Source organism: Netta rufina (genome assembly GCF_964035555.1).
Source record: "Netta rufina genome assembly, chromosome: 17".
Lineage (NCBI taxonomy): Eukaryota > Metazoa > Chordata > Aves > Anseriformes > Anatidae > Netta > Netta rufina.
This window is the reverse complement of record NC_140141.1, coordinates 14,698,729-14,720,586: the sequence shown is the minus strand read 5'-3', so window position 1 is coordinate 14,720,586 and position 21,858 is coordinate 14,698,729. Positions and strand designations below refer to the sequence as shown.

Below are 21,858 nucleotides of genomic sequence, written 5' to 3'. Positions count from 1 at the left end.
GCACACAGTTCGTCCAGAACATATCTGGAGCAGCGACAGGAGGGCCTCACACAAACTGCCATCTATTATTTCCATAGGTGCTTCATCTGGAAGTCTACCAGCGCTGTAAGAAAGAAGGACAAACAGACAGCTAAGTTTACACAGACAAATGCACCCTCACACCTCCTCTACCTCCAAACTCCACAGGAAGGTGCTTGCAGCTATGAGTAAGTTGTGCCTTTTGACCTGGGTGCAGTGACCGCAGCAGTTCAGCATTCGGCCCATGGGCTGTAACCCCATGGCACTGTGCCTAAAAATCTCACCGCCGGAGCATCAGCACCACACAACTGCTGTGCAGTGCTGCCTTAAAGCCAATAAACAAGCCCCCATATGATGAAGTGTGCTTTATACTAATCCCAATGTTGGTGGGTTTTTGTAGAAAATGTCAGGCGTTCCCAGGCCTAAGCACAACCGGGACCCTGTTCCAGCCAGACAGAAAAAGAACAGTTCAAGGTCTGCGTTCACAAGTTGTCCTGTGCAAGATGGCAATGGCACGAGCTATGCACTTGCACAAGAGCTGAGTAACCTTAAACTTGAGCACAGGAGCTCAGCACAAGTCAAACTAAGTTCATGCACAAAGCTAAGGCCGTGCAAAATTACTGCTGAAACAGGAATGGCAGCTCCACTGCTGTCACCAGTGAATTAGCCGAAAAGGTCACCCTCCGTCTCGAGATTTTCTGCTCTGTAAGCAGTACAAAGTGCAGAGAAAGTAGTACAGATGCCCTCTGCAGCTTCCAATTTCCATTTTTTTAGTTCCATTAATTTCACTTTTTTAAACATCTTTTAATTCAGATGATTCTAATAAATCTAAAGAATCGACTTCAAAAAAATCACCACGCTAACAGCGTAACAATGGTTATCAAATATTTTCCTCCTCATTCTTTTGTGCTCGCTTGACTACATTTTCTTTTCCAGTACAGCCAAAGAGGAGATTAACAGAAAGCTAGGCCAAAAATGCTGTAGACCATAGCTGATAAAAATAATACTGGAAAGAGCCCGTACACAAACGCCACACCTGCCCAAGGAATGCAGCCTTGTTCAGTACATGATTCAAGGCGAGCCTCCATGAGCTCACACCAGAACTTCCCATGTATGTATGCCCTATAGATATATTATATATATATATATATCCCTCATTCACACGGGTCTTGTAACTTCTGCTTCAGAACACAATAGCAAAAAAGCCTCTTTTTCAATACAAAATGAAAATAACCGTCATTTACTGTTGACTGCAGAGTGACAGCGCTCAACTCTCTACAAATACAACTTGAGGCATTTTCTGCAGAGGAATTACAAATACTGAGGTACACTCAAAGTCACGCTGACCCGTAGCGTTTTGAAATGACTGACACGAGTGCACTTTCAGATGAACGTTCTCATTTTAGACAAATATTTGTCCTACCTTCCTGCGTTGCTTGAAAAAAAAAAATCAACAACATGTTTCCCCATTCCCAAACCTTGGCTAGGTGTGTTCCCCGACAAGGGAGATTTCCGTTTGTGCTAGAAGAAGAAAGCAGCTGGGAGCAGACAGACATTGCTACCTGGAAGTGTTTGGGGAAATATTTCTAGAGGAAAAGCAGACAAGATAGGGGTTTTGGCACTAGACACAATGCTGCCACGAAGCCAAGGCTTTGGCATCACGTTATCTACCTCCAGAGGCTCAAGAAGGTGCATAGCTTACAAGGTCAGGCGGCTCTGAACTCGTCTGCCTCTTCCTCAGAGAGGAAAACCTCTGCTGGCTCCGCACGGAAAACCTCCGGAAGGACTCTCTGCTGCGGGACGCAAAGTGCCTGAAGGAGGAGGTTCGCTTGAAGGGAGTCCTGCTGCCACCTTCCCCGCTAGTCCGCTCATGAGCGACCGCAGTAGTGACTAAATTTAGTGCTTCCTGTAAAGATCTCCGCACTGTACCCATCCACTGGGTCATGTGAGTTTGTGCCACTGACAGTTTGTCTCCAAGGTAATCCATTTTTCCAGCAGCAACGAGGAATCGATATTCAGTAGCAGTTACTGTAAAATACGTTCTCCTTAACGACCCTGATTTTATTTTGCAAAAGAGATTCCACTCAAAATATTTCCAGCTAATGCAAATCGCACTACACTACCAGCACATTTCTATATTTAAGGTACGTGAAGCCGCAGATCGGGTTTTGTCAAGTAGGAAAAAAAAACACTTCTCCTACTTAAAATCAGATTTCCAGAGTTCTATCAAAATATCTTTAATTCAGCCATGTTAAAGAGAAATCAAGGTTTAAATCCTAGCAGTCACTTGAAATCCGTCCATTTACAAGCACAGAATTAGTCTCTTACTTTCTCATTTCAGAGCCGGAAAAGCAAACTCCCTTTTCAAGCCAAGTTTGTGATTTTCTGTCAATATCAGCAGGATAAAAAGAATCCTATTCTTCCGGCTCGGCAGCTTTGCAGGTAGCAGTCCATCGCACAAAGTTCTGCCGCGTCTACACAATCCATCGGGCAGCAGAAGGGGCGGCTCTCCTCAGCGACACATCCAAGTTATTTTCCCCGAAAGGCTCCGGGGAAGGCATCAGCAGCGGCCGGCTCACGGAGTCACCTCACCCGGCTCTCCCTGGCGGTGCAGCCCAGGGTTTGGGGACGCAGCCCACGTCCAGCCCTGACCCGTGGGCTGCCGAAATCCCTTCAGGAGGACAGCGGCTCTGCTGGCGGGGCTCCGTGGCGTGGCGATGCTCGCCGAGCGGCCGGCACGGAGGCTTTCCCCACACCGATGGAAGCCGTGCCACGCGATGAGGAGACGCCGCTGAGGCGATGCTGGATGCCAGGGCTGCCGGCCCGGCCTCACCGAGCACCCGCTGGGCGAGGGGTGCCGCGGGCGGCCTCCACGCTCGGCTCCCTCCTCGCCTCCGCTCCGTGGAGGGAACAATGAGCGAGGTGACACAGGCGCAGCGCCGGAGGAAGGATCTGGGCTGGGCTCTACCCTAGCGCAGGCAGCGTTGCCATGGCGACCGAGGGACCAGCATCTGCCCGCTGCCACACGGGCAGGAGCTGCCCAGATCCCCGGGATCCATCCCCGGGGTGTTGGGGCCTCGCGGGAGGCCGGGCCCGATCCTCACCTGCGGCTCGGCGGAGCGGGTGGTGTCCGGGTGGCGGCCGCAGGGAGCGGCCACGTACAGCCTCCTGCTGACGCAAACTGGAGCCAGGCGCTGAAGTTAGCGAGCGAGAGCGGCGCAAGTCAATGATTACCCCGGGGGCGGCGAGCTCCAAGCCCCACACACTCCCACGCCAGCTGCAGTGGGGGGTCCCTACCCCGCTCCCTGCACCCCCCGAGCACCCCACACCTCAGGGGCACAGGCAGGTGGCACCAGACCCCGCAGCTCCCCAGCCACAGATTTCTGGGAGCAGCCCAGTTGGAGGAAAGCAGAAATAAAAACCTGAGGCTTAAAGCAAAAAGCACCGCTGTCCGGTGCAAAAGGGGGGGACAGAAATAGGTGTTGGGGTGCGAAAGGCATGTAGAGAGCTGCCTGCTTTCCTCTGCATTCAGGGCTTTTCTTTGTTGCTTAACTTGCAATCCCAAATCACTGGGCATTGCATCATTCTCCTCCCACCCCCTCTGAGATTTTCAGGAAGAGATTTAATGGAATGAAGAGTTTCTAGACAATACTTCATGAAATGGTGCTCGTGTAAGGTTTCGCTTTATCTGAGGTGCTATCTGCAAACATGCACAGAAGCACATGGGAGTTTCTTCTCTTTTAAGTTTTTTTTTTTTTTTTTTCCTTCAAGTTCAACTCGATCAACCCAGAACCTATCCCCAAGGAAAACTTCAGTGACAACACATAGCATTCCATACCCTGTTCTTCATTTCTGAACACATTTGTTTTGAACATTCTCAAATTAGCAGTCTAATAAAAACCCTCAGTGGTGAAAGGGAATCCAACCAATAGAGAAAAACCTGTTTTTCCTTACAGAGCTCTTCCTTTTAAAGAGCTACTGAGCTGTTTTATGGAAAGAGGTATCTTTGATCAGATATCCCAAGAACAGGGCTTTCCTTATTTATTTTTTTAAAGTAACAAGCATGTAAAAAAAATATATTCTGACTCAGTTAAGAGTAATGCTTCACCAATGATGGAGACCCTGCATCATGGAGACCCTGCATCCAAGGTTGAAATTTAATACTTACTACCCATTTTTATGCTGTTTAATCTAAGCTTTATATTTCAAACATCCATGCATGTGCAAGCACAGCTCTGAGCGTGCTGCAGTGCAGGGATTCTTCACGAGGCAGCTTGCTATTTCAGGGGGCGATGGAATCGGAGCCTGAAACCATCTCAAATAGCTATGGGAGAGCTGGAAGTAGCTGCTGCACAAGTTGGTCAGCAGCCCCTTCACCCCAAGAGGAGACACGGGGTTTAAGCAGTCCCCTGGCACAGCACCATCCCCAGCTGCAGAGATGCACGGCCAGGTTCAGCCCAACATCCACAGGCGGCTTTCTTACAGCCTGCTGCAAGAACACCCTGCATGGGTATGCGACTTGAAGGATCTGAAAATCTTGCTAGAGAATATATTTCACTTTTGGTTTTTGGACCTCCCTTGAAGAGGTGTTATGTCCGTTTCACCATTTACATCCTTAGAAGATTCAAATCAGCAGTTTTGCAGGCTGTGTACAACACTAAATTTAATATCTTCTGGCTACCACATGAACATATTGCCAGATATCCAAGTATACTCAGCAGCTACGTTATTGCTTAGCTTTACATTTCGATTACCATCTTGGCAAAGAGCTTCAGGAGATAGCAAGATGTGCTTTCACCATCGGATTCCAATGGTTCCAAATTTCCCCACCCTCCGGCTGAACTGCAGTAACTGACGGCGCAGTCTCCTGCTGAGCCCTGCACCAAAGCCAGCCGAGGTCAGAAGCTGCGGGGAGGCTGACTGGCAAAGTCAAACTTGGTTTCCTTAGACAACCCATCTAAAAATAAGTGAGGTATGAAAAGATGGACTGTCACGTGCAAGCTCTTTGGGGTTTGTTTCAGGAATGTTACTTTACTAAAATGCATCTACATAGCCATTGCATGGAAGAAACACATCCTGAAAAATACCTCTCAACTGGAAAGATTGTCTCACAAAATAACCCACCAAAACCTCAGAGGACTCCACTCCATCACATCACCCTCCCAAAACTAAAGAACACTTGAGAAGCCTGAAGGATGGAGTTTTCAAAAGCTATAGGAAACTGAGCAGCAAATCACATCCAGGGGCTTTCCTAATTGAAGTGAGATTTCAGCTGTGTGAGACGTACATGCTACTACTAAAAAATAATTTTAAGATATAGATCTGTTTCATGGTAGATTAACAACTATTAGCATAGAACAGCGCAGATGTCCGTGAGCAGGCTGACACGAAGACCTCCTGCACATGGGTGCTCACACCACAGACCAAGCAAGCCCACCTGCCCAGGGCACGCTAATTTGTTCTCTTTTCTTCTCCAGGGCTCCCCAGAATACGATGCTCTGCAGCACTCCTCACCAACTTCCCAGCTGGCAAAAGCTCGCGAGTAGACTTTAATTAAATAACAGCATGTGGGTTACACACAGGCTCTATTTACTTCTTCTCTGGCAAATCCACACATCTCCCTATAAACATCAGCCTACAGAACATCGCTCAGAGCCATGCAGATGTTCCCTAACTGTCGCCCAGCCGCTTCAGGCCAGCAGCAGTGCTTCTGGCTGAGTAAGGTTTGTTCTGCAGCGAGCACGGCAGCAGCAGATCTCCTCCCAACGCCACCCGCTGCCTCACGCTGCAGCCACCCCGGGTCTGCCACGGGCCTGCAGCTCCAGGAGCAGGCCTCATGCACGCCCGCACTGCCTGACTAATTACCGCAGTAGTGAACGGGACCTCGTTACTCAAACATCGCTGGATGCTTTCATTATTAACATCTATTCCACCTACAACTCAAAAATACATTCCTGTACAAAGACATAACAACCCCTGCTTTTCCCCTCGTTCAGCAGAAAACAAAATTCTACCGCTAAATTATATTTTCCACAAGCTTCCTTCAGCTCTGCTGGAGCTTTACTTGTTCTCACACACATACAATTATGCTAGCGACTCTATGGGACTGGAAGGACAAGTTAAAAGCAGGCCCACACACAGCACACCGTGTGAGGCCATGGCAGCGCGGCCCCGCCATGTGCCGCCCACCACCACCCTCCTGTCAGCAGCAGCCTGCACGGGGTGGGGAGCCCACCCGACCCAAGGCCTGACCCCCCCGAAGGGGCTGACCCTGACTGGGGAAGTCTCCACTTTCCTCTCGTGGGACCCTAAATCAGGAAGCCGTTCTCCTGATGCTCACCTCCCTCACAACCCGTCAGAACACTTGGCAGCAGTTATTGATCATTTGTACTGTTTTCAAGTATTTTACATTAACAAATATCGTGATCAAGTACTTGCAGAGGAAAGGACAGCTCCAGCTCCACCCGGGGTCTGTCTGGCTGTCCATCTCTGTTAAGGTTACTCTTCAGAAACCACCTAGGAGCAACGCCTGTGCTGGTACGGCTGTTCTGGCCTTGCACTGCACACCGACTCATTTGGCTTCATTAGTGAGAGAACTTAATTTCACCTGTTGTGTTTTACATTACAGGCTAGATAAGGACACAGCACTGCGCTGAGCCTAGCTGCATGGCTCCAGGCTCAATTACTCCTTGGGTTCCTCGGGCACTACAAAATAACTTTTTCTGATATGCTCCTTATTCTTGCCTCAGTACCCTCTGTTTTGCCAACTGAACTCTTATGCTCAAAGAAGGATATGCCATGATAACCACAAGTCTCTGGTCAAGTACCAAAAAATGAAATGTTGAATGAAGCCTATGTTTTAGCACAAGGACTTTGTACAGGGTCTACAAACAGTGAAATCTCTTGCGTAAGCTGAAACATCAGGTATTTCATTAATATTTACCCTAATATTTGTTTTCTACTCTAGCTTTCATTTCCTTCTGAAACTGAGCAATTTAAGTTCACATGTACAGTGTTAATTAATGCTTATTTGGGATTTAAGACAGCTTGCATTAGAATTTGACATTAAAGCCATCCCCTCATATACATAGACAACAAAAAGAGACAGAAAATCCATTTCCAGCCCATTCTTTCTTACATTTGTTACATTAGCTGAGGAGCCCACAGAGGCCCTACAAACTGGGGGACAGGGGGAGACAGCAGCAGCACCAGGTTCTGGGTCAATGTTTGGAAAGCTTACACAAGCACCCATTAATACAAGAGACTTTTAAAGAAAGGTGCTGAAGTACTTCATAAAACATCTCATCAATGCAGTCCATGGGTATTTTCGTGATCTTTATTTTAAACGGAGGCAATAATAACCTCAGAGCAGCACTAATTTCTCAAAGTAATGCATTTCAGCTGTGGGTAAACAACCACAATTTGGAATTCAGTGCTGGTAGTTTTACAGAGAAATACGTCAATGTTTGTCCAGACTGAAGAGAAAAAATGAAATTTCTTGATACTAATGAATCACAACTAAAAAGAGGCCGGTGTAACAGAACACCAGCTTTGCAACTGGCCTCAGAAATGTGAGTCTCATCTGATCTGTTATAGGGCAGCAGGCCTCTGTAGTCATCACTCAGCCAAATTAGCTCCTTAGCAAAGTTTGTCCTGAAGCTAATTTGTGTTCTGTCGAAGACATCACATTCCTTAACACAGGTGCCCGCACAGAATACGCCACTTGAGGACAAATACTGGCCATGATCTCACCTGCTGCCCCACAGCAGAACGGCACGGTGGCAGTGCATGGTGAAATACCCACACTGCACACCTTTCTGCCACAGGTACCTGTGCTGGAAGCTCACCCAATTTATATCATTTGTATTGACTGAGGGTATTTTAGCCTCCTCTCTCTGCCCATGGTCATCACAGGTAAGGATGATTTGGAGTTTGCAGCATGAAAAGAAGCAGAAAAATTTCTGATGCTCCAGAAGCAGAGGCTGAAACAGCCGACTCCAAAGAGAACTAAAATGAGAGGATTCAGAAGTACGAGGGCAGTCCTTGACAGTCTACAACCCCAACCAGACAGCAACAATACTAGAAGGGTAAGCATCTCATACCTCCCTAGCAATAATTTCTTAAAGCTAAAGGTAATGCCTGAACTTGTATTCCCATCTCACCCATGTGTTCTGAAAAACAAAATATTCTGTGCAGCATAGTTGAGAATTGTCGCACAGCATGAAACAACAACAAAAAGCTGAAGTGATATACATGATTAAACTTCAGTATGCTATGATTTGAACCTTTTTTTAAAAAATATGTATATAAAAATCTACTACTTCTAATATCTTCAATTCTTTAATCTTTTAAAAATAGAATGATTCAATCTGATCAATGAATTTGGAACACAGATTAGACAACCACACTCTTCCAAAACAACAAAGATTAGAAACGTTGGTAAAACATCTTTGTCCTCTCATGCAAAAAGCACGTTAGTGCATATGAAATGAAGCTTTATACCACCAGGGAATGTTTTGCAATGTTTGCTAAAGAAGGCCAGATAGTGGATACATTTAATCTGCCTGGAAGTCTGCCCCATAGGAACACGCGGTCCTGAGCTGTCAGCACGCGCTGCCTGCCTTTGTAAGCTCTCGTCCACGTTCCCCTCTCTGCGACCACCGCCCTTCCTACCACATTTCATGATCCCATGCGACTTCAATCCATTGTTTCAATTACAAGTTGATGAGGGAAGGTTCATTTTACTGTTTCTGTAAAGCACATGCAACACTTGTGAACATCAGAACAACAAAATCAGAGCACTATCAGCTCAGTAAGATAAACTCTGTACCTTACGTTCTCGTTTAAGAGGAGTCACATTTAAAGTACGATACTTACACTTCTTAAGAACTCCAATACAAAAATGATAACAGAAGGGGAGAGAACAGGGGAAGGCAAAGGTACAAAGTAAATCTTACTAGGTTCCAACTGCATTTGAAAGCTGCACTTTCCTCCAACTTAATCAGTATTAGAAAATCCAGATAAGAAAAAAATTAAGTTTGCATTTGTTATTTTCCTTACAGAACTACTCTTGTGATAGAAGGAAAACATTAGTAACATTAATAATTTTCATGACAATACAAACACTTGTTTTTACCTCACAAAATAATGTACAAGATTATTGCTGTAAAGTGCATTTATTCCTGTATGTTTTGCATTCATTTAACAAAGGTGTGAACTTATTAATCTATTCTCTCTCTCAAAAACACTATGTCTATAATAAATTGCAGTTAGATGAAATAAAAGAGGAACAGCAGCATTAGGCTAAAAACAACATGCTTAATACACCTTATCTCTATCCATGCTAAGTTTAGACTGCAACAGGATGTTTAATCACTCTGAAAAGGCAGTCTTGCTACCATGGTCATCTTTGAAGGGATAAGGGAAAAACTGCAGGTTCACATTTTATTTATAATCAAAGCAGAAAGTTGGGAACTCATTTCTCTTTAAAAATAATTCTGTGCATTTTGATCAATAGTACATAATTATTGCAATTATTAAAAATATGTAAACAAGTTAATTGTGAGAATAACTTTTAATGTATGCTTTTAAGCAATTTAAGTTTAAAATGCAACAATAAGAATGCTAAAACAGTTCTTCTGAAAATGTTAATTCTTTTTGTCCCCCAAGCTTTGTTTCTCTTGAACTTAAGAAAGGCCCAGCTAAACATCCTGAACACACACAGCTTTTGTACCTTGAATTGTTTCAGTGTAAAACAAAGATATCAATGTTAAAGCTTAGGGAATGAGCTAAAAATACACTATGATGTTTGAAAGCTCATGTACATAATCATTCAGCACTTCCCTTCTATCTCAGCTGAGGAGGAAAATCTGAAAAAACAAAGGAGAAACAGGAAACTCCTACAGCACAACTATTCTGGAAAGTACTTAAAACATTTTCTTTACATTTACTTACGTCAAAAGGAACAAGTCAAGCAAAAGAGGGATAAATAGGATTTTTTCCCCATTTTCACCAATAGAAAAAAAAAATCTACTATTAAGAAAAAAAATGTTGATAAGTATCAGCATACAAATAATAGACTTTTCATCCAACGTGGGCTGAAAATTACAAATTAGCTAGACACTTAGCAATTAGCTAAGCATTAGCTTTTGTATCACCTAAGAAAGATGCTAAGGAAAACCAGGAAAGCTGTCTCATAGGGCACAAAAGGTAAACGATGATGAGGAAAAAAAAAAAAAAAAAAAACAAGAGTATGGTCAGGTTGTCCACCTCCTTATGATTTTGCCTGCAGGAGCAGCTCTTCCCTTGTGCACAGCTGAGCTTTTGGGGAAGCAGGGTTTGTCCCTGTTGCAGTTATGAAGCAGACTGAGCACTTGGAAGACATCTCAAACCTACCAGGACATTCTAGTGCTCCTTGGCAATGCCACACCTGAAGGTTTGCTTCAGGGGGTCAGGAAGCACAGGCAAGGCAAAACACAAGGGCCTATTTCAGGAAGATAGACTACACACTAAAAGAGAACAGTATGTTCTCGGAAAAGTTAGATGTGTCTCAGAGCATACTGCTCTTTAAAGGCAGTTAATGCCAGGGTTATCATTTCTTAAGTGATGCATTTCCATCACCCTTTCAGAAAGGATAAAATACAGAACTTTTTATTACTTCCTGGCTAGAGAGATTTGGTATTATTTTCTCCCTTACAGAATGTGCTCAGGTAATCTCCAGCTATTGAAGGTATAAATGTGACTTTGTGCATTCAGAACACACTCTAAGGGAAAAACACTCTTTCGTGCAAGGCGTTACCTTCGTCAAAGAGCAGGAACAAGAAGCTGGAAAGTAAAACTGCATCTGAAATCACTGCAGCTGTTCTCGGCATAATCCCACGCCTGCCTAACAAGTGCCTGAGCCACCTTCCCTCCGCACAGCTGGAAGCGCCGCACACCTCGCTGCTCTTGCTGCTTTCACCCTGCAAAACCCGACTCCACGCATCTCTCATTTACATCACCCACTTCTAGATCACAGCGAGTAGAACAAACATTACGAATAAGTTTGTACAATATGTCCTTCATCCATTTTACCTTGCAACGTGCCATTTTTAATGAAAAAAGCAATAGCATTTACAAGCCACTGCTGTGTAACAAGCATCCTGGGCGCGCACACTTCCATTATTTCCTGCTCCATGCTCTCCCTGCCTCCTCTTCCCCATGGCCCAGCCGTGCTCAGCGCCACCTCCATGTCCCCAGGACGTGGCTAGGGCAGAACCTACTCCTTCCCCCAGCCACCACCCCAGTGCTGGCCGGGCATTAAAATGCCTCCCGGCTGCAAAAGGCTGCATCAAACTGCTCATCAGTCCATTGCTACAGGCAGGGCCTTCACATTTTTTAGACGAAGGGCATTGTCCTCACTAGGCCTGGGGCTCCGTGGAGTTTAAGTGGCTGATTTGCTGCAATCTCTCCTGCGTTTGCAACCAGATCTGCCGCATTTCCTGCCCTGACCTGCAGAGTGCCATAGAATTGTGAAACAAATCCAGAATTAGATCCAGCCTCATCTGACATCTGCAATCACCAACTCCAGCAATCAAAACTTGCCAAATATGTGGATAGCAAATAACCTATACTGCCTCCATAACACTGCGTGTATTTACCAGCCCCAGCCATGAATCACTAAACCAAATACTACATTTTTCCAAGCTTTATTCATGTTTAAGATTTACCTTAAGTTAATTTTTAAGAGAAGCCTTGCACTACAGTACAAAGTCCCCTCATATCTGGAGGAAAGCCTGCTACAAAGAACTACTTTCTCTGTGCTCAAGCTGCTCTCTGAAATGCCGTTTCCTTTCAGTACAGTAAACACGCACTGGCTGTATTAACAAGTCCCAACTGCTGAAAGAACAGAAACAATAGTGGGAACTTGGCTGTCGCCCAGCGGTAATGGCACGGACAACAGCATGGGAAAGCAGGAACTGAGTCAAAACAACTTTATATCAAAATATTAGTAGAGAGGCAGCGAGGTTACCTCTGGTCTGTGTGTGTTGATGCTATTTAACAGCCTCCCTCAGCCCTGCATCTGAAGGGCACTCTATTTGGGTGCCAAGAGCCCGACACGCTGATGGTGCAGGCAGGTCCCCAGCCTCGGCTGCTCTGAGCCCACAGGAGCAGGGTCCTTTCCAAAAAATCACCAGGTCTACAAGTGGCTGCATCTTTGAGCACAATCCTTACTGCGCCACGTTAACCTAGAACGCATTATTTCATAAAAGCATTTCATGGTAAATTAAACTTAATCCCATTCCTAATTGCAACAGGCTGCCGGGGATGCTGTGCGTGCAGCGGCGTGCACAACAGCTCTCCCTCGCGTTCCTGGGGGGAACGGGCTGCCCCAGCCAGCTCTGCTTGCTCACAGCAGTGACTCAGAAGCCAGGATTCCTCTCCTACGACAACATTCAGGAATTAGTGGCTATCTAAACAGGTTTTCCCCTGTAGCAGAGCTTCGCTCACTCTTAGATGCCCAATTTGCTGCCGGCATCAGCACAGCAGGCACACCTCGGCCACCACCCGCCTGAGAGGGGTTTGTACCTCTGTAAAAAGGCATACCCAAAATGCAACCACCCAGTCACCAGAATTAAAAGCAGTGAGCTTCATCCCTAGGGAACCCCAAGGCAGAAGCCACCAAGGGCAGGCTGGGGCAGCCAGCACATGCAGCTCGGACCGGTGCTCGCAGGCTCCTGCCATCGCCACGCCGCTGCAGTGACACGCAGTGGCAGCACGCTGAGCAACGACCCACCGCCTCCTTTGCAATCAGCTGATGAAGAGGTATCAAAACAGTTTTAAAAGGCAGCAACTGATACCTTGTCAAAACAAACTCGAAATCTGGTTCCTTCCTGCAATAACCTCATCTTCTTTCAATTTTATAATTACTGTTTAATGGCTGGCAATAATGAATGAGGTCTTTTTCAACTATCACAGTGCTGCAGCATAATGTTTTATTTAAAACATGCCATTTTCCTTTGAATGCTTTTGGGATGTGTTCACCACTCAGACAGGTGCCAGACTGAGAAGCAAACTCCTCAAGAAGAGCACGAGCACATCCCGTAACCTCACTCTCACCAGACATACCGAAAGGCCCAACCTCGGCCACCTCCACTTCAGCAGCACACATGTGGCAGAGCAACGCGATTTAGCAGAGGTCTCTGGTGCCAACAGGATTTCATCTCAGTGATCTGAGCTAAAAAATTGCTCTGGGTTAGACACATGGAATCAGAAGACATCGAGCAGAAGGAAACCCAGCGCCCTTCTAACCCACATTTTGACCATGTGGCTAGGATATTTTTAAAGTTTAACTGGAAAAGTTAAATCAAACACCACTTAACTAACTGAAAAGAACAGTGGGTAAATGTACTTATTTGAGATAGCCCTATCCCACTCCACAAAAAAAAGTGGAAGAATGAACACTGGTCTCCCGCAGGCTTTTGGGAACAACAGCAAACTTCATTTTGTTAAAAGTGGAGCCAAGGGCACACTTACACCATACCTATTGTCTTTTCATGTTCTCAGCATCTTCAACCACTCGCCTGCCCTACGTGATTTTCCTGTCACCCTCAGCAGATGCTAATGAAGTACCAGTTTTAGGAGATGACCATCTCCTATGTGGGCCGGGGGCATCCAGAAGAGGCAACATCCAGCTCTCCTGAGGGACCACGGTGCTCCCTCTGGTAGCTGCTCTCATCTTGCTGACATTACCAGTCTCATCTGGCTCGACCGGCACCCATGAGACTCGATTTGGGTTTCTGATCACCTCAGGCACCGCGGCCGTGCAGCTGCAGGCCCAGGAGCCCTCTGAAGGGCCCAGCGAGGCCCCTCAGCGACCATCCAGCCGGCCAGGATGTTCTGTGGGTGGCTCAGCAGAAGCAGACAAGGTCACAGCTGGCTCCTGCCCAGGGCACTAAAACTGCATCTAACATGGCTCGCATCCCGACAGTGACCCTGCTCCCCCTGCAAGCACAGCAGCGTCTGTTCGCTGTCAGCCAGGGCTCCGATTCTTCTCCTTCACCATCTATTCTGGAGCAGATCCAGAGCGTTATCTCTTCTCAGATCTGTCCCCACTGCAAGAAGTCTGGCCTCTGCACGCTGCCCTGGCTTATATTACACAGTGCTACTTGTAACTGATAAATTGTTTATCAGTGTGCTCCTGCAGTAGCCTCGGATATATTACAAAGACATTACATCATGAAATTGCAACAGCCCACCAAAAAAAAAAAACAAAACCCTGGGGCAGAGCAAGAATTGCTCATAACTCTGAGATGGCTACAGGCAGGAACAGAAGCCACCAGGAGCACTCCCCAGTGGCTGGGCCCGCAAGCAACCCAAAAACACTCGTTCCTGGACCGAGGGCATTACGAAGGCACAGGAAGCCTCGGCGCTGTGGCTGCATACCTGATGCACTGCCAGGCCTGACCGATGCGAGCAGCTGGGCAGACTGCTGAGCAGGTTTTAAAGGATTTCTTATGCAAGCCAGACCTAAAGATGTCTCATATCAGCTGCAGCAAAGCTCCTTGCCAGCTGTAAAAGGGATGGTGGATACCCAATGTACCCTGGAAAACACTCAAATGTAATAGCACAGGTCACTGAATGACTGGCAATTGAATGCATAATTACAATAATCAGCCAATTAAGGATGATGAACAGATCAGAGCTAGGAGGAACTTACACGACAGAGCAGGGAAGGAAATGATGATGTGGTGAATACCGAGAGCTATGACTCAGTCCCTGAACCTCCACTGCTGATCTAGAGACCACCACAGAGTTTGGTGAGTAAGAGTCCTGCTCTTCCCCCTCTCCAAGAGGTATCAGCTCATTTGACCAAAACCAGGCTCTTATGTCATCAGCCAGGAACTTCTGGATTCTTAAACCACCATGCTAAGGATTCATAAAAGCCTTATGTAGCCATCTGCAAGGCTCCCTCACCACTTCGCTTTCCTTTCATTTATGTATTTTTAGCTAGCTGGTACAGCTGCAGCAATAGTTCTCAAACTTTTGCAGGTCCATCTCTTGTCACCAAAAATCCAACGCTCCCTCTTCCCCAGGAACCTGCTTTTCAGCAATCCCTGTTTGAACATTACGGATCACGAGTAAAGGCACCAACCAACAGCTGCAGTATTTCACCGTCCCGCAGCATGCCTCATTAACACTGCAACGATCCAGGTTTGATAAGCTTGCTTTTCTCCTGATTATTACAACTCTAATTGAAAAGCAAGCTCAAGATTGAATTACTGTACAGAGAGCTACTGAACAAAGCCTTCTGCCCTGGACACAAAGGCTACTTTTCAGAAAAGCAGAGCTCTCACTGCACACCCTGAGCACAGCACACAGGCTTCGTGGTCAGTGATCATTTCCTATGTACTCGGCTGACCACAAACACCCTCATGCTCAAAAAAACACTACGAAGCTGTTCTTTCAAAAACTTTCCTACGCATCACAACAATATACTATTTAAAGCTAAGAAGAGGCAACAGCAAGTAATTATCTGATGGTTGGTACTGAGTGGGTCTAACAACTGCACCACTGCGTAGGAGTGAAACAAATACACGGCTGAGGAGATGGAATTATCAACAGCTTGAAACATTAACTATAGAAATGGATTTTCATTATAATATTTTTAATTAAGTTACAGCTTCTTCAGGCATGTCTAACTAATGAATAAAGCATTTTAGCTCCCTAAAATAGATTAAATAACACAAAGCTTGACAACTAACCCCAGCGTCTCCAGTTACTCCTGATTACAGAGAGAACTGATAAATATCTCCTTAGCATCCTCCAGCTGTGACAACAACACAAAAAAGTGGCTGTCGTGCTTTTCCCTAAAAATGTGTGTTTTTTTTTGTATTTTTTTTTTTAATAAATGTTTTATGAATGTCATAATTGTTCTCCAAAAGGTTCTTGCACAATAGCAGGAGAGCGTGCACTAACTAAAATGCCAGAGGAATACTTGAGGGCCTCTAAGAGCGTGTACACCCACACAGCACACATACCGAACCTGTCCTGTTACACACGAGTACCACACAATAACAAGATGCTTCCTGGTGATCTCCTGGACCAATATAAAACGTTTTTATTCCCTGACCACATGGAAAATTACCAGACATGTGATGGCAAAAGCACTCAGAGACCTTTCAGACTCCTCACACTGGCAAACCACAAAGAATGTCCACTGGCTGACAGTGCTAACGCAGCGAGGTGTATCAGACAGATGCACATATAAAAGTGAGCTTCCACATCCTAAAAATCGAGCTAATCAAATTAAAAAAATGTAATCAGGAAGATTCCAAAGAGTTCCATGTTTTACAATACTACAGTCGCCATTGGAAATAGATATTAAGTGCCCAGTTCAAGCACTAATCTCTCTCCCAGCCACAAAGAACTTATAGCAGACAATCTCGCTACCGATCAAAGTGCGTACATGGCAAGGTTTGCAGAATTAAACGCTAAGAGAGGGAAACTGACTCTCTGCTAGTTTCACAATGAGCTAGCAAACAGCTAGCATTAAAAAGGTTTAAATGTCAGTGTGTGTTACATGCTCAATTCACAGCCGAAAAGTTTACTGCATCAATGCAGACAGTACCACAAACAAACAAATACCGATATCTGATCAGCACAGAAGAAATTAAAACATATTACAGTGGACCCAACTACTTTAATTTAAGTTTTTATGAATACAAAAGTATTTCTTACAAATGTGAATCTATCTGACAAGAAGCTGCCGTGCAGCAGTAACCCCACACAGCTGGCAGGCGAGCGGTGAAAGCAGCATACTAAAAAGCTTTTCATTGACACGGAGCCTAAGAGTTGTTTGAAGAGGAAGCGCACACGGAGAAAGGGAAACCTACCAAAAGAGTCAGATTAAAAATAGGAGAGGAATTGTAAAGATAGACCACTCTAAAGGCAGTAGCACTGGCTGCTTCACTTAAACAGCAGGCAGCAGGGGAAGGAACGCCTTTGGGAGCAGCCATCTCCAGAGCCCAAGGATCGCTTCTAAACAAGTGGGGAAGGATGTCTCAAACGGGCAGTCTGCAAACTACAACTTAGACATAAACAAGAATGAAATTGCAATCAAGTGTTTTCTGAGGGACATTTAAGCAGTCTGCAGTCCCCTCGTTTACACAAGCATTAGGCAAAATAGCCTCTCACCCCAAATAAATGTTAAAAGCAGAAAGATCAGGAAGAAAGCGCACGGCAACGCCATTTCTATATATGAACTACCTCAGGATTTTTGAAAGCAGTTAAAAACGTCCAACTCGTATGTGCACTTACCCACAAATATTGCAAAAACTTCAACAACCGCGGGCAGTAGTAATACTCCATTCTTCCAGAGCACAAAGTTAGCACAAGACCATCCTCGTTAGACTCCGGCTCCCCCCTCTCGCCTCCTCCAGCAGAAGTTAAAAGCTCACCGGGGCAATTACAGGCAGCACAGGCAGCGAGCGATGTTTATCAGCATCCACATCCCCGCCGAGCTCTGCGCCTTTAACAGATGCTGTGGCTACTTACGAGCAGGAGCTGAGCTCTGGCAGCATGTGACTTAACCTCTTGTTATTTAGCATCTCGCCGCGCGGAGTTTGCCCGTCTCGTTAATCCCTAACGCGTTAGGCTAGAATTAATAATAGCACTTGGGGCTGCGTGCTGAAAAGCCCTTCATCTGGAAGGAAAAAGAAGCTTCTAAAACCACTCTGTTTTTTGCAGGCTGGGGTTACGAAACGCTATTAACGCCACCGCCGTGGTCTAGATTGCGAGCTGACCTTATTTGTTCTGTAATGTACAAGAAAAAAAAAAAAAAAAAAGCAGACATGAAAGAAAAGCTCCTGCTTTTAATATAAAAATGCCTTTGGTGAAGAGGAAGCAATAGACACAACAAGTGTCTTTTTATATACGGCTGGAATGCTCCCAAGAAGCGAATGCTACCAAAAAAGGCAAAATCCCGGCCAAAGGAGGCTGACAACCAGCACCGGCCTCCGTGGGCACCGCTTGCAACAGGGCACAACTGGGAACAGCAGAGTTTCCCACTGCCTCTTCCTTTTTGAGCTCTGCCCTTTATTTTACACAGAAATGAAGGGGAAGCGACAGAAGGTGGCCAAGGAGAACCCCGGTGACCCCCAGGGTGACACAGCCGAGCTGCTTCCCACAGCCCCGCGTCCTCCTGCTGGAAACACTGGCTCGGGGCGTTATGGGGAGCATTCCCACTGCCCTAATCACACCTACGAGCTCTCCTGCAGCCAACAAGCTCGTCTGATTTTTTTCCCTAGGCTGATTCAGTTTTTAGGATAGCAAAACAACTTGAACATGATGGTGTGGGGTTTTTTTTAGTACATCTGTTTCCATCCAGGAAAGAGTGAAGATGTAATATCAGAGGCTTTATCTCACTGGAAGTCAGGAGATGAGAACGGTCGCGTTTCACTGGGCAGGAGAGACCTGCTGTGGCCATGCTGGGACAAGCCAAGCAATGAATTCATCTGTGTATGTTTAGAAAATATTTATCTTCTCTCCCCTGCAGTTCATTTCCAAAACAGTTTTAAAAGTTAGCTCATGGTTTCCTTAAACCAATCCTTTCCCACCCACACATCAGTCTCAAATAGTGTGTTTTGATACCACGCCATTATGGAGACCAGATTGTCTCAAAGAAAAAACAAAGTTAAACAGGGAAAAAAAAAAAAAAGCCACCACACAAGATACCTAAGCAGAGGCTTCCAAAGAAGCCAAGCTTCTGGCCATTCTGTTCCCAGATGAAGGCGCAGTTCCCTCAGCCCCACCGAGGGTGAGCACATCCTTCGATCCAGGGGCGAGCCACATCACAAATTCCACAGTTTTTAGTTCATGAGACTCCTATCAGTCTTGATGACCTCATCAGGAACTGGGGTTGGTGACCAAACACCAGAATTAGAGACCTGTGTCAGCTGAGACGGAACAAGTTGTGAAAGACAATACTTGAAAACCTCTTCTGCAATTCTCATGGCTTACCACAACACGTCGAAGCTGCAGGTCTCGGCAGGAGCACAGAGCACCTCCAACAGCCTACGAACAGCACTTTTGTTCGACAGGCAGTGACACCCCGGGTCTCAAGGAAAGGCACCCTACCACAGGCTGGGGCAGGCAGCCCTGCAGACCCTCTGGCATCCAGCAGGCTCACAGCCTGTCCTGTGAGCTCCAGTCCCAGCTCTGAAGAGCAAAGAGCTGGAGGAAAACAGCTTCATGTCTACACTGAGACACAGGCAGGGCCAAAGCACAAGATATAAACTGAGTGTTTGACTTGATGAAACAGTAAATATTTTTAAACAGGCAGGGAAAAGTTTTGTTCTCTTAAATATTCCTGTATTTAGAGATGCAAAAAGAAAGTAATTTATTCAAATCAACTCTATTCTTTTCCTTAATTACCTGTTAGGTGAATGTTTTACACCTGAACCAACTTCCTTCTTTACTGGAATGAGCATGTATCAAAGGGCAGAAAGGGGAAAAAATCTTATGTTCACACAAAACAAGGTCAGTTTTGCTTACTTCTAATCTTATTTGAAAGGCATGCTGAGCAAAACACAGATTGCATTCAAACTGAGAGGAAATGTGTCACTGGTTTCGCATTCTCCAGGGGGTATGTCCAGACATCCCATGTTCCCTGAAACCCGACCTCAGTGCGGTTTTGGTGGTGTCCCCATCCCTGGGGTATTGGTGGATGTGGCACTAAGGGACACGGCTCGGTGATGGGACTCAGGATAGGACTGGATGATGTTGAAGGTCTTTTCCAACCGAAATGATTCTGACTCTATTCCTCCACCAGAGGGAGGCATTGCAACGCACAGACAGCAAACACCACTGTATTTTCTCCAGAAGAGCACAAAGGTGTTATTAACCTCAGCGCCAGAAGAAACAGCTCTGCTCTACAGTGTCCCTGCACTACTCACATGGGGTTATGGCACACACAGACGTGTGGCGAGGCTTCCACCTTGCAAACACCCGTTAGAATCTCCTCCCTACCACCTGCTTGCCCGCAGTCCATACACAGGGGACCGTGCTCTTTTTGCTAGCACTGCACTGAAGAACAACAGACAGACCGCTTCTGGGCTTTGCAAAGCAATACAGGGGAGGAACCTGCTCGGGGCCTGATGGATTCCAAAGGATGCCGGACACTTGAGCGTGAGTAATCACAAAAAGAGGCTCTCTGAAGAGAGCAATACATCCCGTCACCACACGAGTGTGCTAGCAGACTAAGAGGACAAATTAGATTTGACCTTGGGACGGGTAAGAGCAGTGACCTCTTTCAGTCATCCTCTCCATAACAGTAGAAGAATTTTGCAAAGATGCAGGATGGACAGATTTTCAAAAACTACAAATGTGTATTTAGAATCAGAGTGCACTCTGAAGCAACTGCGGTATTCTAGCATATCAGAACCATTTCTATGCACAAGGTGAAAAAAAGGCACAGCACTTGCAGTGAATTAAAGTCCTTCCAATAAGGAAGGATTTCTTTGGCAGCAGCAATGTCTCTCTCAGAATGATGGAATTCTGTGGTGTTGATATGCTATTCAAATCCTTTATTTTCCATAGAAAATACCGATGTTTCATTTCTTGTGCAACTTTTTGAAAGGTTCAGATCTTTGCTCTGTATTTCAGAACAACAGGACATAGAATGTCAACTGTCTCCTAATGTAAAATGCACCCGTGGGCTAACATCAGGAAGTCCTGCTGCAACTTAGCAGAATATTGCCTAACAACTGAAGAGGGAATTTACCCCAAAGGATGCACAAAAGAGACAAATCAAATTACTGGAGAAAAAAGTCAGCCATGATTCTTCACATAATTAGTTGTCTACTGCCTACAGAGAAAATTAAACCCATCATTTTCCCACATTATGACATGATTTTATCTGCAGTTTTCCAGAAAAGATCACAATAAGCAATTTTCATTATCTAAGCTGAGAAAAACAAAAAGCATTTGTGACCCAGTCCCATGCCTTAGGAGTTCAAGATGAACAATTCTTGTTTAGAAAGAACCATCAACAGGCTGCACAGTTTATGCTTATGTTTGAAGACACGGCATAGACCAGTGTGGTAGATGCATTCTCTACCAGAGAAACTTCACAGGAACCACATCTGCTCCTCCTGCTAGGAAGGCACATACTTTCCTTCACAGCTATTTGCAAAAAGGAAAACAGTTCTGAATGGAGTAAGCCAAGCTGCGATTTCCTTATGTCTCCCCTATCCCAAGAACCTCCTCCAAAACAACATACCATTATGTTCTCCGTCCTTCTGTCTTTATGAAAAAAGCTTTGACTTCTTCTCTGAGTAGAAACCAGCGAAACCTCTGTTCTGTCTGCTTTTTCTGAATTCTGCTTGGTCCATTCTTTCCTAGAAGCCTGTTAAAATAAAGTTATAGATATTGTTAATAAAACATGCATACACATACGTACATATATAAAATGCCTTTAGAATGAAAACAGAAAATTTTCAAAATAAACTGCAAAACAGAAGAACATCATAGCCATCAATATCCAACAGGTTATGAATTAAAAGAATTGGCCTGTCACTGCTAGGGGCAATCACTTGCATTTCACCAACATCAATACCAGCAAGTGAAGTTTCAAATGAGGGCAACTCAAAGAAAAAAGCTCCCCTCAGAAGAGCAAAATGAATACAAGAACTCCAAAAAGATCAGCACTGACAACTTACAAACCCAAGCTACTTCTTTTCGAACAAAGCTTTGCAATTTAACATCCTAGTGTTCAAAGCATTAATAAAACATGTACGCATTTTAAAGCTCTTTCAAGCTCTCCATAGAAATATCCATAAATATTTGTGCATTTGAAAGAGA

At 45.3% G+C, this 21,858-nt stretch overlaps 1 protein-coding gene across 1 annotated transcript in view; it reads right to left on the bottom strand.

Moving 5' to 3' along the window:
* KIAA1671 overlaps positions 1-21,858 on the bottom strand; it is a 71,781-nt gene that overhangs the window by 23,049 nt on the left and 26,874 nt on the right. The window contains exon 6 of the mRNA XM_084297294.1: positions 21,278-21,403. Coding sequence (XP_084153420.1) covers positions 21,278-21,403 — 126 coding nt within the window. The remainder of the gene's footprint in view (positions 1-21,277; positions 21,404-21,858) is intronic.